Here is a 27,338-nt window from a genome sequence, read left to right on the forward strand (position 1 = left end):
TCTTAAAACCATGCTTACTCCGCTGTGAAATAGCCGGAATGCAAAATCCCATTTTATGGTTAAAAGCAGGAGAAGTCTCATGTTTTAAGTCTTAAAATAGACAATTCACCTTTAATATTCTCATTATTTTATTACAGGTTTAGATACTCAGATGTCAGATAAATTTCACATGTCTACTGTACTTATTTCTAATCTCTGCCCTGGATTACAGCAATTGAGATGCAAATGTCTAATTTCTGCAGAATCCTGCCATGGAGTGATGGTGAGCTCCTAGTCTCATACATAGGATCATTTTAATAGTTTCATAAAAGGAACAAATATTAGAACTCTCATTTAATCCTGTTACAGTTTTATCTATTAGAACTCCTTTTTAAAATGCATTTCAAAGTAATATTGTCACTCTTTTCTCACATTATTTCTATTAATTCTTACGAATTTTTAGAAAGTTTTTTATTAGAAATTTTAAAACGCTTGTAAGAAGTGTTGCACAGTATTTAGCAAGATGTTAAGAATCCGTGATATGGATTAAAGTTGGTCCATACTTTGATTATTTTCTTTTTTTTTCCCAAAGATTATATAAATATTTCTATGTATCTTTGAAGCTTAAATGTATTAAACTGTCATATAAAATGATATTATCCTACATGAAGGGTGTTTCTCCTAGTTATATCATCTTTAAACCCCTGTGATTGTTGCTTATCTGTTATTGAGAAAAACAGAAATGCTGATAAGGTCTTGCATTCGATATTGAATATTTTCTCCTGTGGACTCAGTCTTGGTAAAGTCTGAAAAAGGGTTACACACCTGGAAGGGTGATTGCTGGGGTCTATCAGAGGCTCCCAAATTGATAAAAAGAAGTCCAGTGTACCAGTGAAGTGTGACCAGCATCCCTCCAGGACTGTCCATCTTCAGCAGCACTACGCAAGTGGACAGAAAGAAGGGGCTCATTGACCCCCCACTGTGAGAATCCAACCTATGGGCCACGCTATGGAAGAGGGGATCCTGATAGGATTGCATGGTCGATGCCTGAGAGCCAAGGGATGAGGAGGCTTTTAAGGTTAAAAAACATACAGACGCTTCCCTGAAGTAAGACAGCCAGAACATCCTTGTATAATTCACAGATAGAGTGGAAATTTCATACTCTGGTGTTGCTTCTTTTTGTATCAATTTATTGATAAAGACCTGAGAGCTTCCCTGGCTTACGGTCACATGCTCCAGAGTAATTTTGTCTTCATATGCAAGTACTGACTTGTTCTGCTACATCGAAAATAAAGTTAAACAATGCAGCGACTGTAGTAACTAAAAGCTGAAGATGATACATTTAATGACAGCGGTTTAAGAAGAGCGGTCACCCTGTCTTCCTCTGGTGGCCAGGCCTGCAGCTACGTGTTTCACAACTTCCTCCTTCAGACTTAACACTCAGCAACAGTAATGGTGTCATGATAAGACTGAGATGTGGTGACCACAGCATGGACTTTCTGTAAAATGTCTGCTTTTGTCTTTTCAAGGAGCAAAAAACTGTTCTACCTGAAAAGATTGCTGGGGGTTAAGGTAAAGCTCGGAAGTTCTCGGTTCTGGGTCCGTTGTGGTGGAACGACCTTCCCCTGTCACTCAGAACTGCGGAAACTCTGTCTACATTCAAGAAGGGTCTGAAAATTCACCTTTTCCACATCCACTTCACCCAAGATCTCTCCAGCTTATTTAGGGTGTAACTGTTCACGCATCATAACTCCATAAGCATCCCCAGATACAACCTTTATTCAGCCAGTACTCTGACATTGTACCTGCTCATTTGTCTATCTTATAATATTAAAAAAAGAAAAATGTTGGGAGGGTATCGGGATTTGTCTATCCTGTGTCTTATGAAACTACTCGATCGATGAACCTCGGTGCAGCAAGCAGTGGGGAACAAACTAGGTTTGCTTGAGACTTTCATGTCTGCAGCCATGTCTCCTTCTCTCAATGTAATGCATAAATTGTACTTTAGCTGAGATGTGCTATGTCGCTTTGGACAAAAGTGTCTGCCAAATGAATGAATGTAAATGGTCTTAAGTACAAACTGACAATTGATGAAATGCAGGGAATATCACACACGCATTTTCTGAACTGCTTCTCCCATATGGGGTCACAGGGAACCGGAGCCTACCCGGCAACACAGGGCACAAGGCCGGAGGGGGAGGGGACACACCCAGGACAGGACGCCAGTCCGCCGCAAGGCACCCCAAGCGGGACTTGAACCCTAGATCCACTGGAGAGCAGGACTGTGGTCCAACCCACTGCGAATATCAGCTAGGGTATTTGTACCCTTTATCAAGGTACATCCTCTGAACTGACAGAGTAAAAATGCCACAGTGGTATAAATGTAGAAATACAAGCAAGTCATGTAGGGGTTGTGTCCAGCCCCGTAACCTCTCAAAGCTGCAGCTTCGAGTCTGAGGAGGACTTATGTTGTAGTATGAGTAAGGTGCCAAACCTCAGCTCCTCCAGTACTACATCCAGCTGCACAGATGAATGAAACTTAATAAATGTTGCCTAGAAACATAATAAAACTATTGTAACACTATGAGTGGAACTTTCACATCTCTGGTGGCCAAAGATTAAGAATGATGAGTTCAGATCATGCAGTTGAGCTACAGGCCAGTTAGCCGTTCTCTGGAGGTCAGATATGATTAACGATCTCATCATTAGGCAGAATGTGTGTATTATTAATAAGTAAAGTTATGTGTTCCGTCACAAAACTCCTGCTGTGCTGCTCGACATGATCAGCCACGTGTATGAGATCAGTGGAGAAACAACGCTTGCTGTACTGGCTGTAACCAAAAAAAAAACGATCAGCAGCACTGAACAAAACTATGCACAAACATTGATGGGAAATATTTAGATTTTATTGAGCAATGAAGCAGTAAACTGCCGCCACAGTGTCACGGAGCTTCCACAGGTGACTGCAAGTCTCTCGCTTATCCGGAAGTGGAAGATCGACGTTCGCGGTTCCTTCTGATTGGATAGTGCTTCGCTGCTTGCGGCGGCATTGGCTCGTAGAGGTGTCATTCATGTCGGCTCCACCCCCTGCCGCGGATCGTGGCACACAGTCTGAGCTGCACGTAAGTGTCGCCGTTACATTATAACTGATGAGGAGTTCGTTTCTTCGTCGTACTTTCTCCGAAGTGGCTGCAAACACGCAGTTTGAACGTTTTTAACCGTGTTCTTCGCTGCCAAAAAGTTTCTTCTCAGTTTGTCACCTGAAAGGTTTCTGCCGACAGCGACACTCACTCACTCACTCAGGTAAGACGAGTAGTCGGTCGATGTGTGTCGCCGGCTGAGCACAGCAGCGCCGCTCAGTCAGGTGTGTATTATTGTCTTCATTTAGGACTAGTTCAGGCTCAGGTGAGGTGGTCTAACCGGGGTCCACCTTGTCGTCCGGTGTTGGGACACTCACCGGTCTTTACCGCTTTCACTCTTTCTTCACTGAACACGGGAGACAGGTGGCTTTTCGGTAGACAGGCGCGCCGCCGCCGGTGAGTCCTGAAAAGCGAGTTCTGTGGCCGCGCGTGACGGGAACGCCACGCGCTCGAGTCGGGAACCTGTGAAGAACCGGCTTGAAGAAACGAGGAAAGAGACAAAAAAATTCACGCAATAATAACATGACTCATGAGTAATTACGGTTTTTCCCAAATCACAATAAGACTGACGATGCAGTAGATCCATTTCATTATGGAATATTAACTTTTACACACTGGGTTCAAGTTCCCCTCATGTTTAAATTGAGATATTTCTCCTATTCCTGAATCAGGTGTATTGCACATGGTTTTGTTTGTTATTGGTTATTTGCCAGAGGCATGATGTGGTGGTGCAGTGGGTTTGGCCTGTCACTCACCCTGGCCTGTGCCTGCTCTCTGGTGGATCTGGGGTTCGAGTCCCGCTTGGGGTGCCTTGCAATAGACTGGCGTCCCGTCCCGTCCCGGGTGTGTCGCCTCCCCCTCCGGCCTTGCGCCCTGTGTTGCTGGGTTAGGCTCTAGTTTGCTGCGACCCTGTTTGGGACCAGCGGCGGTTTCAGACTGCGTGGGTTATTTGACACGCATTGCGTGCTCACGATAGCCACCAGAGTGAATGAGATATTACACACTCAGCTAGCTCTGTGTGTGTGTGTGTGGGCTCATGGTCATGGTAATAGAAAAATGTTGAGTAAAAATTTAGATAGACACCAGCCACAGTGAACTACAGTGACCAAATGAATTGCAATGTATAAAGTATAGCTTTTTATAAATTGTCATAAAACATAACAATGCACACATATATATTGTTCGATAATATAACAAGGCAGCTGGTACTGTGGTGTTTAGAGCTGCTGCCTTTGGACCTGGAGGTTTCAGGTTCAAATCCTAGCTATAGTACCCTTGAGCAAGGTACTTACCCTAAAAATACCCCCTGTATAAGTGAGTAAATAATTGTAAGTAGCTCAACACTGTAAGTCACTTTGGAGAAAACCATCAGCTAACTGAACAAATGTAAATATCCTGTGATGGTAACTGAACCTGTTGTTATATTAAATAATAGTTTAATATTTTTTGGCTGAATTCCCCAACTTTGGCTGACATTAATCTGCATATTGGAGTAACACCTGATGCACACTGAGATGTGTGTGATGTTAAAGCCCCTGAGTTGAGTAATAAATCCATGGTCTTCAGGCCAGGTGTGGGATTCTGTAATGTATACACTGATTTTTATTACATTTACATTTGGTTCAATGCTGGACTGTGTTTCGTTATTGGATTTGTTGAAATCAAGTGTCCATGTCACTTTTTAACTTTGTTATACTTGTTTGTTCATGAATATGTGGTCCGCAAAAAAAAAAGTACATACATTTACGTTTTACAGTTTTTTTTTTTTTTTTTTTTTAAACTGAAAAAGGTCTTCAGGTACCTCTTGTCTTACAAGTCAACTCCTCTTCTCTCCTCTCCTCTTCTCTTCTTTGTCTTATTAAAAACAAGTTGTAGATCTCCTTTTCCAATGAAAATTATAAAGTAATCCCTTTTAGCATATTTCCTTATGGGCGAACTTTGACAGGACAATATGTTTTTCTTTCCTTGCTGTGCTAATATATCTAATTTATGTATATATTTTTTTAATGTTCAGCACAGAATCGTCCGTTGCCACGTTTCCTAAAGACAAAAGTTTACACGTTCCCATTAGTGAGCGGTTAAAGATGTTTTGGTTACATCCAACACATTTGAATGGGTTTCTGCGGATAAAGTGGTGATATGCTTATCTGCATGGTCAGGTGTGTGTTATAAATGGAAATGTAGATGAGAGCAAGGGGTGCAGGCAAGGCTGCGCTCTGAGGTCAAGGCACAGCCGTTCTTTGTCTGGCCTTGTAGTTGGGGACATTCTGTTTTCCTGGATTATCTTAGATAAACCCTGAGGTTACTACAAAGTGTGCAGAATTAACTGATGCCTCCTCATCTTAAAAACACAGGTGAGATTGGAAGTCTGTTTAATTTGTTTTGTGTGGAATGCTAAAGTCACTTTCACTCCTAAATTGCTATCAAAGTTTATAATACAGACGTCCCCTCACTTATTCACTGGTTAGGTTATATAAAATCTTTAGATAATGCAATAATAAAAAAGCTTTAATACAGGGTAAGTCTAAAAGTGCCTACAGTAATGTTAATAAAGACGTTAAAAATTATTTCAGATACTTTCTTACTTAGCCTATTATTTATTTTAATATTGTTATTTATTTTTAGTGAATTGCGCCTGCTCCAGTACAGACAGACATTTAAGAAAATTGATAAGTGAAGGGAATGCAATACAGATTAACTGGATTATGTTCATACCTTTAAAAAAAATCTAAATGTGCATCAAGCAAGTGAAATTTTCTCAGCAGCTATTAAAGCTCTTGACCTTGTGTCCAAATATTGCCCGGTGCAGTGCAGTGCCTTTTCCTCTGACCTACCCAGAGGACGCAACCTGTTGTGAGAAATTCGGAGCAGAGACCCAGCAGAGCTTCCAGACGGCCACGTTGTGAGGAAAGGAGAGCTTGGTTGAACTGAGGGCTCACAGGACCGGGTTCGAAAGCTTCCAAAGGAAGGCGAGGGTGTTTGTGTCCAAACCCAGTCAGAACAATGACACCCAAATGTTTAGCCTACTTCACAGGTATGTGTGTGTGTGTGTGCCATCCACAGGAAACCGACATGGCGCCGTGGGCCTCTCATGTGATCCTCGTTGTTGTGGCAGCAGCTGTTCTCATCAAGACAGCGGAGGGCAAAAAGGACCAGATGCTCTACTGTTCAGGTGAGGTATGGAGTGTGTGGTGACAATACCTTTGGACTTGGTGGTTGTGCGGAAAGACAGGATGAACGGGGAGTTCCACAGGAGGTTTTGTTGTTAACCCTCCTTTTACCATACATTTCACCTTCTGGAAAAGGGGCAAGATCTGATATGATGAACTCCTTTAACTTGTTCCCGTTCCCAGATTTGCATGAGCTCTGGAGGGGTGACAAGGCCCCTGTGCTGCTGTTTAACGGTCAATCCTGTTGGTGCTCCGGTTCAACCGCTGCAAGTGCCGAACAGCTTATTTTCTATGCTTTTTCAGCTCATCCTGTGTTTTTCTATGTGACTTTAAAAGTAAAGTCCATTTTGAAGAAAGTGTTTTATGATCTTTTTCAATATTTTCAGTACAAAAAAAGACAGCTCTGTGTGTATGGTAATGACTGTTTATTTAGCAGGAGCGTAGTGGCATGTTGTGTAAATCCAGCATTTCACTCTGGATTGTTTAATTATAATAATTTGGCAAATATTAGATATGGCAATTGGGTGTGTTTTAGTCTTTCATTTCCCTGAAGTTGATTCTTCTGGTTTTAAACATCCTTAAAAACATAACATGAGCAGGGCAGGTGGCATACTGGTTAGAGCCATCACCTTCCGGCTTAAAAACTCAGGTGGTCCAATGCGGTATTCATATCGTGCAACAAAAAATGTGTTATAAAGGGTACTACAGTATGAGAGCGGATTCAAACCTGGGTCCTTTATAAGGTGAAGATTGTAATTGTTTTATGAATTATGTATCTAATCAAGTTTTCTGAGCTCCTTTATCAGATTTTTCCACTTGTCTTTGGTCCTGTTGATAAGATTTTGCATTAATTTAATTTTAATGTACAGTGAGGTCACAGGTTCAAAATGTAATCAGTCTTAGATTTGATATGACTTATTAGCACAAAACAATATATCAAAACAAACGCTGTCAAAAGTTGGTTCAGAGAACATGGGAGATTAGATTTGTTGTGTTATCAAACTAACCTACAGTATAGTTTGATTAAAATTGAGTTTATTTATTCTACATTGTGCTGCTGTTTTTCATACACACTTGAAGTGTGGCTAAGAAGTACCATGATTTGCAGCTGAAATGATCAGCTTCCAAGGCAAAACTGTCTTTTTAGAGTTGAATACCTGCAGTGTGTGTCAGGGAAATGGCCAACAGCCCCCTCATATGCAGAGAAGTGTGTGTACACAGCAGTGGGGGAGTGTAAAGGCCTGTTGGCTCACTGACCTTGGCATGAGGAAGGGGACATTGTGAGCTCCACCCCCTGCTCGTCATTGCATGCATCCCTCAAGCTTCAAGTGCTCACCACTTCTGTGGACTTGAGTGGTTTAACCACTGTACCCTCCCCTCAATCCCCACAGTGGTGGCTCCGTGCGTGTTGCGTTCATTTGTTTTTTTGAGTCAGAATTGAAAAAGAAAATGCGAATTACCATGCCTTCATTCGTTTTTTTTTTTATTTAATTTTGAAAGCAGAAAAATTAAAAATGGCTTTTTATTGTTTCTGAGCACACACAAAAAAAGAAAAGGACTTGTTTATTAATTTTCTCTTTCCATTTAATCATGCCAAGTGTAGAAATTACGCACACAGTCTGAAACCACTTGGCCCAAGCAAACTGGAACCTAACCCAGCAACAGAGGGCACAGGGCTGGATGGGGAGGGGACATACCCAGGACAGGATACCAGTCCATCACAAGGCACCCTAAGCAGGGCGCGAACCCCAGACCCACCAAAGAGCAGGACCTGGTCAAGCCCACTGTGCCACCACACACCCCCTGCGTAGAGCTCAAAATCTCACAATATTAAATATGATGAATGCCCTAAAGTGCACAATATTTCCAATCTAACAGGTAGCCTAACCTAGAACTTCACAGCACTTTTAACACGTGTGCTGAATTAGTAATAAGATTATTAAAAAAGTAGCACCTGAAAAATCCTGCAGATTTTTCACTGGACTTGTCGTTCTCCATTACAGTCACGCACTTGCTGCTTTTGAAAAGTACATAGTGATTCGCATTAACTTACGAATAAGAGGGTGGCGCGGTGGGTTTTGCCGATGCCTGCTGTGTGGCAGGTCTGAGGTTTAAGCCTGGTTGGGGTGCCTTGTGATGGGGTACCTCACTGGTGTCCCCTCTCCCTCTGGCCTCGTGCCCTTTGTTGCCAGGTTAGGCTCCGGCTCACCGCAAGGCAAGCAGTTGTAGACTTTATGTGTGAAGCCAGCTTGTTCAATGAAGCCACTGAGGGATTTTGTGCAGTTTCAATTAGTTTACACCCAGGTTGTTCAAGAATACCATAAAATAACTCAAAGTCAAAAAATAAGATGGCAAGAAACTGTAAATAAGGCATATTTAAAATATTTTACATTTTGAGCAAAAAATGGTTTTAAACATAGTTAATTCATAATTTGTTTTTCATTTAAAAAAAAAATAAAAAAACGATGAAGGCATTGTAATTCGCATTTCGTTTTTCAATTTCTATTCAAGAAATGAATAAACACATCGCACACGGACCGTGGTGGCCGGTGGTTCTCGTATTTTAAATAACTTTGCCAGAAGGGAGTCAGCTGCTGGTACAAACGGGGCAGAGATTAGGGTGTCACAGCTGGTCCAACAGGAGGTGCAGAGCATGCAAAGGCATCCTCCACGCGGCCTTCAGCTTGTCCTCCTCAGCCGCCTTCTCCTCCGTCCAGTTTGGCCCAGTGCAAGTGACCTTGATGGATAAGGTGTGTGGGCTGGTAACACTGCATTGTATCCATTGTAAGTTGCTTTGGAGAAAACACACACACCCGTTGACTGAAACCACTTGTCTGAAATGGGGTCGTGACAAACCAGAGCCTAACCCAGCAGCACGGGGCACAAGGCCAGAGGGGGAGGAGACACACCCAGGGCGGGATGCCGGTCTGTCACAAGGCACCCCAAGGGGGACTCGAACGCCAGACCTGCTAGAGAGCAGGACCCACCCGAGCCCGCTGCACCACTGCACCCCGTCTGCTAAATAAATACAGTAGATGTAAATGTAACGGGCAATGTTTGCGAGTCATGCTGAAGACCAAAAGTGGTCTCATAAACGTGCAGAATGTCTCCATTTTAACACTTCAGCGGTAATACTGTGTCTTTACCTTCTAGCCAAGTGAAGGTGCGACTGATTTCTCGATGTGTCGCAGCTTGCAGGGCACTCGCCGATGAGCTGAACTACTCCGTCAGTCAGGTGGACCCAAAAAAGACCATTCATGTCGGCAGTTTCAGACTCAACCCTGATGGCAGCCTGGAAGACAAGAAGGTAACCTGGTCTGCTTGCCCGCGTGTGGTCTGCGTTCCAGCTCAGACTTGTGAGAAAGAGGTGTCCGGTGTTTGGGCTTCCTTTAATCTAAGAATTTGAGCAAAGGTGGGAGAGCAGACTCAAGTGTAGCGAAAAGTGTTTTTATTTTTCAGGATGGTTGTCAGCGTACCCATATGTTGCAGAAGAAATGACATACAGTATATACAATTCTAAGATGATTAAATGGGAAATGACGTCGTACTCAGTGGACCAACGGTAGGAGAGTGTACAGGGATAGACAACTTAAAACAAATGGCCACGCTACAAATAAAAATAAGAATATTAACAGAAGAGCAGATATGTATTCCTGTCCCCAGCCTTTCTTGAAAGTTCCTGCTACAGACAGCCATGGTATATTCACTCATTGAACACACTGTACCTAAATGGTCCTTATCTGGGGGTTTTTTTAATAATCCTGTTATTATTTGTTTTATTCTTCCTTTATTTGATCAGGTTGCCTGTTTTGATACCTGTAGAACTATTGTTGTTTGGAATATTTGGTAATGTTTTTTTGTATCAGTATTGGGATCTTTTCTGGTCGTCTTATTTTTATTTGTAGTGACCAGTTTCTTTATCTATTTAGTGGTACTTTATTGGTAACCATTTTTACTGATTTAGTTTGATGTATTTTTGTCCTTTGTTTTAAGTTGCATTTTTTCCATCCCTGTGCACTTTCATATTTTTGCTCCATTGAGTGTGATGGCATTTCACATTTAATGATCCTAGAAGTGTATTTATGTCATTTCTTCTGCAACATATAGGTACACGGTCGAAGGCTTCCCATCATTCTGCTTCTGTCCAAAAAAATGTACACAAGTATTTATTCAGCCTGAGCAGCAAGACGAGAGAAACTGGAAACTGTGTGCTAGGGAGGATCTTGCAGGCTTGTAGCTGCCTATGTGGCCCCTTGTGATATCCACACAGGGCACTCTAGAGGGTCCTACTGGGGGGGGGGGGGTCTTCTTAATGGCCACGGTACTCACCCCGCTTTGACTGTGACTGACAGCTGATGACACATCATTTTATTCAGCGGATTCTTAGTCCCTCCATACCTGTTCCATCACTGTACTGGGGTCCTTAATTACATTTTAGACGTTACTAAGTAATTAAACTCCACTAACTACTGTGGCTCTTTAATTGTGTTTAATTTCATAATCTGAGAAGTACAATTTTGAATGACTCTTGAAATGAACTGTAGCATTTCTGTCTTTTCCATTTCGTTCATTTGTCATGATTGTGTGTGTGTGTGTCTGTGTGTGTGTGTGTGTGTGTGTGTGTGTGTGTGTTCAATGCTCCATGTCCATGAGGAACTGATTCTTCTACTATCTCTCTGTCCCATTTCTCTGGCCTCATGTTACCATAAGGAAAAACTATGAACAGTTTAAAGTGTTTAAATACATTTGTCTCTATAATTCTGGTATTGATTTGAGAAGAATATGATACATTTTGGCTCATGTTAATATACGCCCCCCCCAGGCCCATGTTTCCAGACTGTTCCTTCACCTGCTCTGGTGGAGATTGCATCTTCATCAGAATGTGCTTCCTCGGTTTTTTTTTTTTTTTTCTTGTTTACAAAGTGCTTCTCATTTCCTGAACTTATGATCACATATTTCCATAGTAATTTAATACTCACTTTGCTCATGTCAGAAGTGGGGCTGAACAGTTGTTACTTTCCAAGTAATAATAAAAAAAAGTCCTCACTGGAGAGATGTGTTATCAAAATTACACAGAGTTTCCAGTGTAAAATGCATCCCGTCTGATGGTTCCGGCAGCTCGGCGAAGCCCCGGCTGTCCCCGCGCGCAGCACGCTGTGTGTGTGTAAACCAATTTGACTCTGGAGTAGCAGGTGTGGCGTCAGTTCTCGTTCATTTCACATCCTGACTGCGGTCCCTTTCAGACGCGCTCCTCGGTCTCCCCGGAATCAAGAGCACCGCTTGTTTCTTCCCAATAAAAGAAAACAATTAGATCTCATCTGCATATTGGATGAGGGAGAAGTGGCACGCAGGGGGTCCCTTGGAGTGGGCTAATTTAAAATAAATGATAATCAGCCTCCTGAAGCCCAGAAGCCGAGCTGGCCGCAAGCGAAGGAGGGGTGGAGCGGGCGAGTGGGCGACGCACCCGGAAGGACGCCCCCTGCGCTCGGGACGCGCGCCGAACTGGCAGGTAGCACTTCGCAGAACGAGCCGAGACGTTAAATATGAATAATGAGAGTTTTGAATACCAGAGAGCCTCGGCGGCAATTATCCGTCTTCTCCCAGGCTCCCACGACATCGTTGTTGTGAGGGATGCAAACTAATTTGTTGAGAGAACTTAGCAGTTGTTTCCCCACACTTTAAATAAAACATAACCAACACACCCCCCCTCACATACATACACGTTGACACCTTTTCGTGTGCGGGGTCAAAAGTAATTTATCCGTTTATTTATGTTTGGTGTAACCGTTTAACTGCTTTTGTTGCGTTCTTAAACACAGGAAATTAAAAACCCACTTCCTCTGCTTGACAATGATGCGCGTCTCTAAAGGGGTCGTTGAATGGAAGGCGGTGGCCCTGTGACGGCCTTTCTCCCGTCTGACGGCCAGGCCTCCCTTTTTTAGTGACATTCCTTATTGACAGGCCCCATTCAGAGGCCCTGCGCTCTTCGGGAGAGGAATTTAATTCTCCTCCGTCTTTTCCACAATTTCATGATAATGACCCCCGGCTTCGGCCACCGGCTTCCAAGGAGACGTCCTCAACTCGGCGCTTAATGTCATTTCGGTGCCGTGAACTTATATCGGTTAGTGGAAGGGCCTCATATGCATGAATTTGAGATGCACTCTAAATGGGAAAAGGACTTTTCTTACTTTTACATTGCATTTACATTTCTTTATTTAGCTGATGCTTTTCTCCAAAGTAACTTACACTGTCAAGCTACTTAAAGTTGTTTATACCGTTTTTTTCATTGGAGTTATTGAGGGTAAGTACCTTGCTCAAGGGTATTGGAGCAAGAGTGGGATTCAAACCCACAACATCTCAAGTCCAAAGGTAGCAGCACAAAACCACTGTGCGCCCTGCTGCCCTATGTTGCCCCATGTTAACATTATTGATCGCAGTTTTGTGTTCTGCGTTAATTTTTCTTTTGTTGACATAGTGTCGGTACTTCCGATGCCTTTCCGTGTATTCCTGCCATCAGATGAACTGCCAGGCATGCCTGGGCTCCATTCAGGTTCGAAGCCCTGTGACTCCAGGGCTCATTCTTTCCCCGGGACCTTTTCATCCTTGCTCGAAACAGACGTAGAACGCCCCGCGAGCTCCTTTGTATTCCAGGGGCTGCACATGTGCGGGAGAGAAACGACCTTATAATACAATCGGTGGGACCGGAAGGATTCGCACAGTGTCTGAAACAAAACAATGGGGGTCATAGATACGTACGCAGTGCCAAAATCCCACTCATCTGCAACTGGCCTCCCCTCGCTCACCCCTGCTCCACCCTCAGCCTCCCCTTTGACCGCCCGGTTGACACAAGGACTTCCTGCTTTGATCAGTGGAGGACGGGGCAGCAGGAGCGCCTGCTGAGGCCAAGTGAGGACTCTCCTGTTTACCCTGCACTTGGCTGCTGTTGCCACCTCTTCCGGAAGGATCCATGGGGGGGGGGACTGGGGGGTGTCATGCACCTCGACCTGTCTAGACGCCTCCACGTTTTATTTCCTGTTACCAAGGGAAACGGGTGCACTTTGACCTCTAATGTAGTTGGTATAGAGCCACGATAATGCCATTTGGGGAATTTTTTTGGGAAGGGATGCGGGGGTAGTGGTGTGACCCAGATGCTCTGCTATCTGGACATCAGCTTCTAGGAGAACCAATGGGCTGTGAAATATTGCAGAATGCTGCTGTTCCCTTTTGTACTCTAATTTAGGATTATAAATTGGATTTTTGTGTTTTTGTGAGTTTTTTTTTTTTTTTTGTAAAGTTTTGGAGATTTATTTTTGCTTTTGAACACGTAATTAATTTTTTTAAATTATATTTCATAGGTTCCTCTCGCCAGATCAGAAACTCACCTAACGGAGCTTCTGGAGAACGTGTGTGACAGCATGAATGACTATGCGCTCTACATCGACCCAGACACCAAGGAGAAGAGTTACAAAAGGTTTGCTCCCCGGGAAGGGGAAGGTGGCAATTTCCCTGATTTTAAACATTTTCAGTTTGACGGACCTGATGGCTCGGAGTCCCTAAAATTTGCAGTAAGTATATCGCTGCATTTTAAACACAGCAATTTATTCGCATGTCTGTACTCCTTCAATCTTTAGACATACATGTCATCTTGGAGCTCTGGTTCATTTATTATATGGTTTGTGTGTGTAAATATGACTTGTTAATATGACTTCCTATTTTGCTATGTTTCATTTAAAATAATCTTTCATGTTGCCTTGCTTCATTTTAAATAATAATGATGTAATTTTTTGTGAAGACTATTACATACATATAATCTAATATAATCAACCATCTAAGTCAGTTGTTCGAGGGACTATGAAAGTTGTTGTTCAGACTGATTTTTATCACAGAAATGCATTTTTATTTCTGAAGTCCAAATAATATGGTGATGTGGGTTTGTTTCTCATTTTAAACCTTGAAAAGTAGTATTTAATGTTTTTGATCTAGTGTATGTAAATACTTGCATGTGTTTTATTCACAGCTGTTTTATCCTTTAGCTGACATTTAGTTATTCATTTAGCTGATGCTTTTCTTCAATGTGACTTAGTTATGATGCTTATGCTTATTTACCTATTTGTACTGCTGGGTAATTTTTACTGTATCAGTTCTGGTTTACTGCAGCAGGAGGTCAGATTTAATCCTTGGTTGTTTGACTCCAGTGGGACACCTCTAACCACAACACCACCTTCTGTCCCATAATATGCTATTTCTTGGTTAACTGAAAAAAAAAATGTAGAAAAAATAGATGGATAAATGGACACTTTACTGATCCCAAAGGAAACTGCATGAGGCTACAGCAGCATACACACAAGATATTTTGAAAGGACACATTGGAGAAGAAGTAAATAAGTGATGCAGAAATACGCATCTGATGATGCCCGTGCCAATGTGCTTTTGTAAGATGACGTCTCAGTGCAGTCTCGCTGGAACCTCAGAACAGCTATGAATCAGTATTAATTCTAACACATCACAGTCATGTGTCTGTTTGGAAAGAATTCTGCATGTGGAGGAGACCCTCTTGGAAGCCAGGCCTCAGCGCTGAATGTTCTTGGGATGCTCACATTTTATCAGTGTCTAAAGCTCAGCGTGAAACCTGCTTTAAGGGTGCTTGACAGAACGGAGAGTTGTAAATTATTGTTATTGTGTAATTATTCTTGTGCTTAGAGCAGTGAGACATGGAATATTTGTTGAAGGCCTCAGTTTTTCTTTACCAGGTTTTCTGAGCCAGTGCTGCATGTCACCTTTACAGATTACAAAGATGGCAACCAAATAAAGACCCTTTGGGCTGGCAGAGAAGCGGTGACAGAAATGTCATGAATTCCTGCTGTTGCTGACGTTCACATAATGTTCCTGTTTTTCCTACTATTAGTGCATTAAGGTTAGCGTTAGCTTTTTAGCTGATGTATGGATGAGTGACCCAGTGTAAGTAGTGTATCTAGCAGTGTAAGTCATCTTGGTGAATAAGGTGTGTGGGCTCATAACACTACATAGAGTTCATTGGAGAAAAGTGTCTGCTAAATAAATAAATGTAATGTAATGAAAGCTTTAGGGTTAGTGTTTGCGTGCTGCTGATTTATGCCCAGGGTGTTGTGTAAACGACCCCCTCCGCTCTCTCCCTTCCCAGTGTGAAAATATCGTGGAGGAGTACGAGGACAACATCATCTCGCTCTTCGTCCAAGGGGTGGGCGACGTGCTTGACATGCTGTGTGGCAAAATATCAGGTACAGTGTGCAGGGACCTTTGGTGCCCTTTGGGGTCAGTTCTTCCAACACTTTGTGCATTTTAGGTAGTTTATTTTTCATTTATTTGTTTCTCCACCTGTTTTATTTATCCTTGGAGTGAAGCTGTGTGGTTTTAAAAACTATGAGAGACAGACCCTGAGAGCAGCTGTTTTATCTGGAGCATGAGATCTTGAGTTAAAAAATAACGTGCCCTCCAACACACAACCACATAAACTTTTGAAACCTTGGTCTCCTTAGATATAATAATTAATTCAGTATTAAGATATATTAATCAACATTTCTCTCGAATGTGACTTACAGCGTGAGGTTTTTACACAAAGTGATTAATTCATTGATACAATACAACAGTCATTTTTACTCTACCAATTCAGGGTCAGTACCTTGCTTATGGGTTCAACAGTGGGTGTGGGGATTTGAACCAGGAACCTTCTGATTGTATTATGATGGCACCGTACAGCTAAATAAATAACTTGTTACACAAAGTGATATTTTCAGTATGGGTACCGCTACACTTTGTTGATTTAAGTAGTTATACTTGTTCCAAATTTAAATACTAGAAAAAAGAGAGAGACTTGTGGCACGGGGATGATGGAAAGGATTATATTCAGAAACACCTAGATTATGTAACGTGAGTGTTTTTCATGAATACTGCCAGACTGTGTCTGATGTCTGTGTTTCTGTTCCTGTATTCAGGTCACTGTAAAGGCAGTCTGTCCCCTCACTCTGAGCTATAATTCGACTGAGATATGTGGGGAAGATAATGAAGAAACAGATACTATAGTATAAAATACAATACATGAGTTTAACGTGGATCTGCTGTGGGAGCAAATATACTCAACCCGTAGCTGGAAATGAGAACGTGCTGCTTCATTTTAAACAGCTGCTTGGTGTTTCAATAAATTTTATAATTAAAAGAACTGCAACTTGTTTTATGTCTTTGTGTGTTCGTAATGTCTTTTATTCGCTGCTCATCATGTAGTGAAAGTGCAGCCTTATCAGTCAAAGGGGCAGTTTCAGGTATGTGCACTGAACATGTTTTACAGCAGGATCTTACATACTTGGGATTTTTTGTGTATTTAACTAATGGATTTTGATTAATTAATGACTGTTCTGCAGTTGGTACTAGGCTGTTGGCACAGGTATCTCGCGATGTGTGTTGATGTCATGTGTTCAGTCAGAACACATCAAACAAATGACTAATGTCAGATTATTTAGACCTTCTAAGTAAATTGTATATACATGTACATATATTTCTATATACAAATGTTTGTTGTATCATACTACATTTGCCTTCTATCTCCTCTGGTTCCACTGATTTCTTTAGAACCTTGTGCTTTAAAATGAAATGCAGCAAAATGATTTCTGACTATTTATCAGCCTTAACTGGTTAATTCTCATAATATGTTTCAATTTAGTAGAACTGACATTTTAAAAAAAAAAAAGAGCAAGAATAAAAGTTATTGCCATAATAATAAAATTTATCTAAAAACACTGAGATTCTACAAAGTGGTATGACCTCAACAAAAGGGCCCCGAACTGTGTAACTGGATCTATGAATGTTTTGTGTTTTTCTGAACAATTTTTAGTAATGGAGAAAACATTTCCATGAAGTTTTGTACATTTGGCATTTTTTTTTCTCCCAGACATAAATTATATGCTGTCAAATTTTCGTTATGAATGGTGCACCTTAGAATCAACATTTTTTACATTTAAATTACAGCATTTGAGCATAGGAACTTTTTCCCGGCATTATTTTGTATTACACACTACATAGAGACACTTTCTCACTACTGATTGTTGTATTTGGAAATTCCCTGAAGGCGTTGTTTATATGTCTCTAATCAACAGCATTTCATATAAACAAGTGAATAGCATATGGGATGATCACTCTGCTCGGTGTGTGACACTTTCCTGTGGTGTTTCACACTTGTACAATGAGTCTGCTGCTCGCTGAGGAATGTATGTGTCCTCTTTTGTGTCCTCCTGACCGTCTCTGAATGCCCAGGGCCTGAGTCTGTATACATGACAGATCAAGGGTTACCACGGTGCTGGTGCTGGGGGCTCGGCGTGCTGGGACAAACTGGACCGCTAAATACTCATTTCCTATGCATGTTAGATGCCCTGGTGGGGTTTCCAGCGAGGTCGCTGACTTGACTGCTGTTTTTTTAATGAAACTTATTCTTTTGGTGGAGAATGAGGCCTCCACCGCAAGAGCACATTGTATAAGTAAACAAATAAACACATTACCTAAAGCTAGGGTGGACCTGGAGATGCCCCTTGAGAAATGTTGGAAAAGTGGATCTCTCCACTTTGACAAAGTTCAACCACTGAGCTACAGCATTAACTTGTATTCTAACAAGATTAAAATATATTTGTCCTGGGGATTAGCATACTTAAGTGGCCTTTGCCTTTTCGGCAGTGGTACCACGCTTTGATCTGCGTTGCGTGGCGAGAGAGCGGCCCGGACCCGGCCATCCGAGTGCCAAGTGTGAAATTAGCCTGATGTCATCCCCATTCTCCACCTTTTACATCTTTCACCACTTTAATTATATTTCCGCCACAAAGCTCTGGCACCTCATTGCATATTCAACTTTGACTAGGAAGCATTTTGAAACTATGGAAAATGACTCAGTGGGGGAGGGGGCACCCAGGCCCTTTTGTGTGAGTGGCAGACAGGGGATGTCAATACTGCTCTCAAATATATAAATCTCAACTTGCCACTGCCATGGGCATTTCCTCAAGTTGCTCTTAAATGAGTACAGCTTTGTGAAATTATTTGCAGCAGATGAACATTTTTGTTTATTGTATATTTTATGTATTTATTTCAAGTATAGTTTTCAGAGTTGGATGGGATTTTTGTTTAAAAATACTTTCAGGTTTTGAAATTGTCCCTTTTTCTGAAAGAAAGTGGTTTGCAGGCCTGGAAGAAAAAAAAAAAAAACATTACAGGGCATTACATTTTTTTTTCTTCAAAATGTTTAACTAGATTACATTTTACACTTGTTGCACCCTGTTATTCCTATTTTTAATTGAACAAAAAAATGAGAGAGTGGAGAGATGTTTGTCATCACAGCCCTTCCGAGGTGGGAACTGGAATAAAAGAGGAATTAATGAGATTCCTTGAAGGAGGTATGAGGAGCAGTGGAGGAGGAAACGGGGGAAAGGGGCCACCTGCAGCTGTGACAGGAGGCTTTGACCTTCATCGGGGTCTCCGGACACACACCCAACCAGCCCCCCCCCCCCCCCCCCCCCCTTCTCCGGACCGTCCCAGAAAAGAGATGCAGATGAGCTCCTTGAGGCCTGAAGAGCAGGTCAATGCTGGAGGCCCTCCACACACACACACACACACACTCTCTTCGAGATGTAAACTTCATCAGGTATCAGGTGTTCAGGGATGAGCATGCAGTCATCACTTCAACAGGAAGATGACGGGGGACACCTGCTGTCAGACCATTCATAAATGCTGCATAAAAACTGTGTCACATATGATATAACCATAGACTGCACCTGAAATGGACACATTTCACCTCTCAGTTACACATTGTTTTTACGTTTTTATTTTCATTTGTAAAGTGTGCAGTCCTCTTGGCTACAACTTTCTTTCTTCCTTTTGTTTCTTTGTGCTCAGATAAAAAAGACCAGCATCCTGCTGGGTAGATTTAAAAAAAAAAAAAAAACAGCTGCCTATTGCAGATTAGTAAATGTGATACAACCTCATTAAAATTATAGTACAGAATTATAGAAAAAAATGTGTTGCCTAATTGCTGCTGGACTTGTAATAAGATCAGAACTGTGAATAAAACTCATTTTGAATTAATTAACTTTGAGTACCACTGGAAAAGTAAAATTGGGCCACAAATGCTTGTGATACTGGCTATATGTATTATTTCTAAAAGCATCGAAACAACTCTCAACTTCCTAATTGCAGTTTATAGTTATGACATAATTCTGAGCTGCCACACACAAATTCAGTTAAATTCAGCTGTGTGTGTGTTGTTAGAAATGTATCTATTCAGCTGTTCAGTGGCCAACTAATAACTTTATTTTTAATTCATATACAGGTGATCATTCTGGCTGTTTTTTCAACTTTAATTACAGCTGTTGAGATATTTTTTACAAGTGACATGAAGCCCAGTACAAAAGTGGCTCTGTTTTCCTCTCCTGGCAAAAAAAGTGCAGAATCCTTTGTGTCTTTACCTCAGTGGGCTTTAAATTTATCAGCCACCTTGAGTTCAGATACCTGTTATTATTTTGTTACTCCGACAGGTATCCTCGACAACGTCACCCAGAGCACACTTCTAATATATGGACATGTGACCATGATATGATGATGATGTATATGTGTGGCTGAGGAAGGACCCCACGGGATGCCCACCAGCTCTCGGTTCAGCCGCAGACACCGAATCAGGATCATACCTTCAATATGTGGATATGTCACCGAAAAGTTGGAGCAGGACCAAAACCCCAAAGTTCACTGACACACCCACTGATATTATTGTATTATACTGCATTGTATATGTTACCTCTGTTAAGAAATCATTGAACATTAGAACTGCCTTATTAAATGAAGTTTAATAGTCTACTAATATTTATTAACATATGTTCTTTATTATTATTATTAGTAGTAGTAGTACTATGCTTGTACTGGTATCATCATGCGTCAAGGACGGGACCGTCATCATACTAATGCTGAAACACATTTTGTGAGCATTTTGCAGAACATTTTCAAGCCCATTTCGGTTGCACCTTTTCGCACCCAGTTTGGTTTGAATTTATGTAACGATTATCCATTGCGATTTATGAGAAGGAGGCGGTATTTCGGACATCCATTGATTGGCGTTGTCCGCACACTTGAGTGGAAAAGGTTGACGCTCCGTTCCGTTCAATTCATCGAAACGTTTAAGAGCCCGGAATAAAAAGCCACTTTCAGCTATTTGTTAACAGATACGAGTCAGTCGGACGTCAGTGGCTCTAGGTATTATTTGGAAAATCAGCGGACTTGTTTGGGTGCCACCCCTGGACAAAAGATTCGCTCACCCCCCACACCCCCCCCCCGAAAAAAAAAAAAAAAAAAAATCATACAGACTCGTTCAAAACGGCACCACTAGTAACACAGTCAGAGCTGCGAGTGGCTTTTTGTTACTCATGGAAGTGAAAATGCAGTGATTGTTGTGAATTCTGATCTCTCATCAATATTAAAAAGATTTACTTTGTTTGACGTCATTTCCGCAGGACTCCTTTCATTCATTCATTCATTCATTCATTCATTAAAAGTAAAAAAAAAGTCAACTTTCCTGCTCCCTCTGTGAACTGGTAGGTTGTTCAAAAAAGTTCGCACACTTTTTCCTGACACTTTTCTTACACTTCAAACAAGCGTGAACGTCAACGAGAGAATTTCTCTTAGAGGTTTATTCACTCCTTTTTCCCAGTTGAAGTACACAATTAAACAATACAAATTATTTACATTCGTTTTATACGAAAGAATATCGAAAACATAGCCACATAAAATTTAAGCAAAGTTACAACGCAGATATGTTCTTTTGTGTCGCTCTTCTTTACATATTTATAAATTTTGCTGTTGAAAATTCATTGTGTCGCAATATTCCTCATACAAACAATATGCATTCAACATAATACTTCTTTTTTTTTGTATTTTTATAACACAGTTCTGAGAAAAAATAAAGTTCTGCTTTTGAACTTTTAAGGCAAAGTGTGTTTGGTTTGGTGGATCTGGATTCATACACACTTTTCAGATATACCATAAAACATAAAGAGCTCGAAGAGAAAAAAAAAAATCCACAATTTGGTATAAAATTTAAACTGAAAACCTCACCCTTCATTATAAACACCTTCATCTGTCCAGATACGACAATCCTCAGCATCCATGCAAAGGCCTCAGAAAACGTCTCAGTCGCAAAAAAGAAGTTATTATTGCAAGATAAATAAGTCATGTAAACACACCCTGATCTGTTCACTTCATGGACAGATTCTCAACATGATCTACATAAATACAAAACTGACAACAAAACAGCTTTTTATTGTTATAAACTAGAGACGGACCCATGTCGTTATACAGTATTTATGTAATTTATATAAATATGAACCATAATGTAGCAGGAGCGCGCAGAGCATCAGTTCATTGTTTTAAAAAAAGTGATCACTCTTTCTTCAGTACTGTATAAATAATAATTTAAAAAACGTGCTACAAAAAGATTATATTGCTCTTTCATAAAAACTATATCATTTTGATGATAGAAGCCTCGCACTGGGGCACAGTAAAAATAACACTAATAATGGCAATACGGAGGAAATACGTTCCACATTTCAGTGCCCCCCTCCCAGTGGGTGGAGGTTCAGTAACTTCATGTTCTCGGTAGAATAAACAATTAAATATGCTTCATTTTCTCAGGCAAAACAACTTTTTTTTACATTCCACCTCTGTTTTCATTCCTGTCCAGATTTTTGTTCTCTTTACTAAACCACATACTTCATACATGTAGCATATTTCGAAATATTCTTTTCCAGATACAGTATGTTTTTACTTACGTGGACATAATTGAGATTCTCTACTGAGACTCTAAATAACGTTGAACACATTAAAAAGCCACCGGAAGAAAACAAATAACGAAACATAGAAATAAAACATATCTCAACACTCATCGATTTATTTCGATTCACAGTTGCCTGAATGCAGCAGAAAGAAATCTTTGGATTCAGCGAGTCGGTGTTTCATTTTCACTGTCACGTGTGTGTGAATGTCAAGTGGCCATCAGAAGTGTGTTCGACCAATGAAAGGAACTGAAAAAATCTTATTTTCTCAGAATTGGCATCTACAGTTTAAGGAACGAAATGGCAAAACGAACTCCATATTCATAAATTATATATACAGGATATTGCAGAATTACATCTAATACGCATATTTCATATTTTAAATGCTGGTATTTTGTTTTTTTTTTTAATTTTTCTATTTTTTTTTTTACACAGGCCCTTAGTTATCCCAGGTTATTGCATGGTGTACTCATCGTTCGTGTACCATTTGCTGTGAAATTGTTTTGTGTATGTGTGTGTGTGTATTTCTTGTGCGTTTTAAATTGGTTTATTATTAATGGCTGCATCATTAATTCTGTTTGTTGTGTTTATTGGCCAATTACTGGAGCATTAAATTGTTATTATTAGTTGCGGACGTGCGGTGTTTAAGGGATGCTTTATAAATTCAGCAATTGCGGCGTGTTTTTAACCATGTGACATTTCACAGTGTATTTTTGATAGTATGTAATGTTTAACGGCGTGTTAACGGGCGACTGTGTAACTCGCGTGTGTGTCAGAAAGACATATTCATTGGCATGTTAATACGTACGTGTGTATGGTTCGCGTATTTGCTGGCCTGTTTTATTCTTAACTGCTGCGCGTACTTCGAATGCTGCATTTACCGTGTGTTATGTGCAGCAGGGGAGATCGCGGATCGTGTATTTTTCACGGGTGCGTTTCGCGTGGCGTGGCGTGGCGTGGCGTGTGTGTCAACAGTTAAGCGGGGCTCCGTCCGTCCGTCCGTCGCGTCCTCGGCTCCGGTCAGTCGCTGTCCTCCTTGTCCTCCTTGTCCTCCCGCTCCGCCGTGGAGTGGTTGTACAGTCCCTGCGCCATGAGGTGCAGCGCCAGCGCGTTCTTGCCCCCCGAGGCCTTCTTGATCTTGGCGCGCTTGTTCTGGAACCAGATCTTGATTTGGGACTCGTTGAGGCCCAGCTCGCGCGCCAGGCTCTGCCTCCGCTGCTCCGTCAGGTAGCGGTTCGTCTGGAACTCGGCCTTCAGTCTGTGCAGCTGCTCGGCCGTGAAGGCGGTGCGGGGCCGCTTGTCCTCCTTCAGGGAGCTCTTCTTCTTTGGCTTGCGGGACCTCGGACCTGCGGGGTCACAGCACCGTTAGGGTTTGGGCTCGGGATGGGTTCGGCTTTCGCTCGCTACCATGATTATTTATACAGCCGGGTCGGCCAGCAGTACCGCCGCCGGACTGACCCGCCGTCTCATCATAGGGGGATGACGGGAACCCGCCGCCGCGGACCGTCCACGTACTTCCAAAATCACGACCACCACCCTGAGAAAGACGAGAGAGAGGACCTCGAGCCACGAGCTACGGGTCTCGAGCAACACCGACCTTCGCAAACTTACTTCGTTTCTCCTGCTGCTGCATGTCTGTCACGCAGCTGCAAAAAAAGACGCTCCAACACACGCGTTCCGTCGTGTTGTACCTGCCACGCAAGCCAAGTGCGTCGCGAACCGACGTGGACAAAGAGAACGAACTGAATCTGCGACGACGTGCTCTTATATTATTGACATATCCAGTGCTGTGTAAATACTTCTGAAAATGAAGTGTATTCCAGCGCGTGGGTGCGCGGTGCCTGTGGGGTGGGGTGGGGTGGGGTGGGGTGGGGTGGGGATGGGGGTGGCGGTTTGTCTGTTTGTGTGTAGGGCGGTTTGCGGGGAGGGGGGGGGGACGGGGTGGCACCAGAGGTGGGGTGTGAGGCGCCCCCTTCTCTCTTTGTAACCATAGGAACTAAATTCATAAGCAAGTTTTTTTTTTTTTTTTTTTCCTTGAACTTAAAGACCATGGAAAAAATAACTAACAAAACCAGCCGAGAGTAGGAAAACAAAAGCATTATTATATATGCCCTATATATCTTTTGAAATCCATGGCGCAATTTCATACTTAAATAAATGATTAATTATTAATATTTTTTCTTTTTTTTTTTTCTTTTGACTCATTTACCCCTACAATTTCATATCCGAAGCAGAGGTGCAGACGTGATCGTTTTAGTCACCTGTTCAAAAAAACTCATGAGTGCTGAGTCCACCCTCGAGGAGGTCTGGGTTTCGGTGAAGGACAGGAGCCGCACCAGCTCGTGAGCCGCGGTCTCTGCACGAACCGCGGTCCTTTGTTACCAAAAGAACGGAACGTTTGAATGCAGAACATAAAAATAACGTTGGAATTTAAAACACGAACGAAACTTGTTTTAAATATAATTGTACGGAACAATACAATTAATTAAGTTATTTTTAGAAGACAATTTCACGTGTTTTTGAAGACAACTGATGCTAAATTTATCACAATTTTTTTGTGTGTAGAAGTAACTAAAATAGTTATTTTTTTGGAAAATATTAACTTAAGCCAAGCCAATAATTTAACTAAATAAAATGAATGCACAATATTATATCGAAATGTATATAATGTATTTTCAAACAAAGCACAAAATGCATTCTTTATTATAATAGTTATCCTCAGTTATGCGAATACAGTCCCACACTAAGGTGTTCAATGAGGATTTTTTTATATATAATTATTTTTTAAAGCGAAGAATGATGAAAGCATGTGCACATGGACCTTACGAGCCCAGACCATCAGCCGATTTTAGACGGAAGTGCATTTACAAAAAATATGCAAATTAAATATTAACAAAGAATAGAACGGAACAATGGCGGGGATTCCAGACTCAACATTCTTTATAAAAACGAAAATACAAAATAAAAAAAGAAAATACTAATAATATCTACCTCCACTAAAAACATAAAATAAAATCATTTAAATAATGCACAATTCGCCAGGTTTTAATGCACAAGGAATTTTGACCTTAATTTTTTCTTTTATTTTTTAAAAACACGTATTTATTGTTAAATGAAATATCGCATGCGTTAAAATGGACCAAAAATATAACGTATTTTCTACCTCATTAGCACGATAATTAAAAATTAAATCCATTCGAAGGTTAAAACAAATAATTTGTTTATGTGAACATTTTATTTTAGGATGATTTGACATAGTATGTAAAACTCTAAATATTTCCACAATATTGCTAGAAAAAATAAAAATGGAAAATAATAAAAAGTATGGCAAATAGTAGAGCGTATTGACAATGCCATAATAAAACGATTTTTGTTTTAAATGTGTAACTGTATATTTTCTAATTTAATTGCGTATATTTATACATGCACATATTACAAATAAAATTTATTGCACGGTGTGTTAACTAATATCTGCAATAGTAGTTTACTTCTTGCATGTCTCCATATTAGAATAAAAACATGGAAGTTGTACATTTAAATCTGAGATTTTTTTTAATTATGGTATTTCTAAAATGTTAAGAAGTTTTTAGTCAAATTTACGGTTGTTTGTAAACTAATTTCTTTACGCAGGAAATCAAAAGTTACGATGTCATATTTTCATTCCTCTGACGTTCACTAATAAAACAAGTGAATTTGTCAATTTTTAACTTTAAGATCTGCGCTTTTCTTATTATTATCGGTCTTAAACTGCTCAGTTTTCCAGTATTCAGTATCTCTTTGGACTTGACTGACTAGATTTCCAAAATGGCCTGATCTTTCTTTGTCAACCTAGTTTTTTTTTTTTTTTTAAGTTCACTGGGTCAGCTATTCTGTAGAAACTCCTATGGACACAGTACACACACACACAGTCACACAGACATATCCGTGCGTCCTTTGCTGGTCTGGAATGTGAGGTTGGTGTATTTAAGCCCACATTTAGTCCTGCAGTGTTGCAGGGAAACTTAACCATTATCCTACCTGATGAAGGACGGTCCGAGTAGCGGGTACAGTACACCCAGGCGGGCCATAGCATGGGCTGCGACCCCGGCGTGCAGCTACTCTGCGAACTGTCCGAGTCCGAGCTCAGGCACTGATCCCCACCTTCCCCACGGGCTTTCAGTCGCTGCTCCTGCCCAATGTCGGGCTTCTTGCCCCCGGTCACCGATGGGGGGTTGGAGGATCCCTCTCCAGCCGCTGTTCCCCCCACCTGCCCAGTCCCACCGAGTGAAAGGCTGCGGGTCTCTCTTCCTCCAACACTCCTGTCATCTCCAGGAAAGATGCCCTCCTTCCTGCGCCCGAAGTCCGGCCGTAAGATGTTGTCGATGAAGAAGTTGGTGACTCTGTGGGGCAGGAGGTGTCCCGGCGGCTGCAGTAGGGGGATGATGTCTCTGTTGGACTCCTCACTGGACTCCTGGCGCTCCTCGTCTCTGCTCCTCTCATCATTTTCTTCCATCCTGATCCGTTCCCAATATTCCTGTTTTAACCCCTTCTCTCTGGCTCACCCCCCACGCGCACGCAGATCAATCCCGCCGTGTCCCAGCTCTCGAGCTACTTTAGCGGAATAAAAAAAAAAACCTTAAATATATGATGTATGTTTTAATCATAAAGCAAATCTTTCTCGGCGTGTTCACAAAGGAAAACCATACTTTTTGTGTTTCCTTAAATTCCAGGTGGACTATCCGTTGTGTTTGTTCTTCATAAAAATCATTTGGGGAGCCGAGCTGCTGAGCGGCTCCAGCTGACCAGCTGAGATAAATAAAGACGCCCTAACTGATTGTGAAAGACTTTCACTCCGGATTTTTGTTCTTATTTTTAATACTACCCCCCCCTCCCCCATTACCCCTCCCACACCCTCTTCGAGTGACGTCGCAGTCCGGTATCCCTGACACGTGCCCGTGACCAATGGGATGAGTGAGGCGTTACCACGTGACCCTGGAGTAAATGACAGCACCCCACCTCGTCTTTACTACACCCTTTTCTCCCCACAACCGAGATTTTTTTAAAGCTGCAGAGTTTCTCCCGAACCCATCGCGAGTCCGAACACCCCCACCCCCCACCCCCACCCTGCACGCTGAGTGTTTTTTTAACATTACTCAGTATGTTTCAAAATGCTTACTCCTCCTGGGCGATGTGATCACAAAACCAGAGCTTCACTGGTCAGATGGCTTTGAACGGGATGTGTT

The 27,338-nt window shown here is 41.6% G+C and overlaps 2 protein-coding genes across 3 annotated transcripts; one reads left to right on the forward strand and one right to left on the reverse strand.

The window, feature by feature from the left end:
• Window positions 1-3,029: 3,029 nt before the first annotated feature.
• Window positions 3,030-16,494, forward strand: cnpy1 (canopy FGF signaling regulator 1). 2 transcript variants are annotated; one of them, XM_029253611.1, is made up of 6 exons: window positions 3,030-3,101; window positions 6,183-6,291; window positions 9,481-9,596; window positions 13,645-13,854; window positions 15,450-15,546; window positions 16,261-16,494. In XM_029253611.1, the coding sequence occupies exons 1-6, from the start codon at window positions 3,051-3,053 to the stop codon at window positions 16,299-16,301; spliced, it is 624 nt and encodes a 207-aa protein (XP_029109444.1). In that variant the 5' UTR covers window positions 3,030-3,050; the 3' UTR covers window positions 16,302-16,494. The 2 variants fall into 2 exon arrangements, with proteins under 2 accessions (XP_029109444.1, XP_018613407.1); XM_018757891.2 differs by having other exon boundaries at window positions 3,053-3,282.
• Window positions 16,495-21,116: 4,622 nt separating this feature from the next.
• en2b (engrailed homeobox 2b) lies at window positions 21,117-26,964 on the reverse strand. Its single transcript, XM_018757889.2, has 2 exons — window positions 26,134-26,964; window positions 21,117-23,462 (listed from the first exon to the last, which is right to left on the reverse strand). The coding sequence occupies exons 1-2, from the start codon at window positions 26,606-26,608 to the stop codon at window positions 23,137-23,139; spliced, it is 801 nt and encodes a 266-aa protein (XP_018613405.1). The 5' UTR covers window positions 26,609-26,964; the 3' UTR covers window positions 21,117-23,136.
• Between the last annotated feature and the right edge of the window lie 374 nt (window positions 26,965-27,338).

Source organism: Scleropages formosus, chromosome 7 (assembly GCF_900964775.1).
Source record: "Scleropages formosus chromosome 7, fSclFor1.1, whole genome shotgun sequence".
Taxonomy (NCBI): domain Eukaryota; kingdom Metazoa; phylum Chordata; class Actinopteri; order Osteoglossiformes; family Osteoglossidae; genus Scleropages; species Scleropages formosus.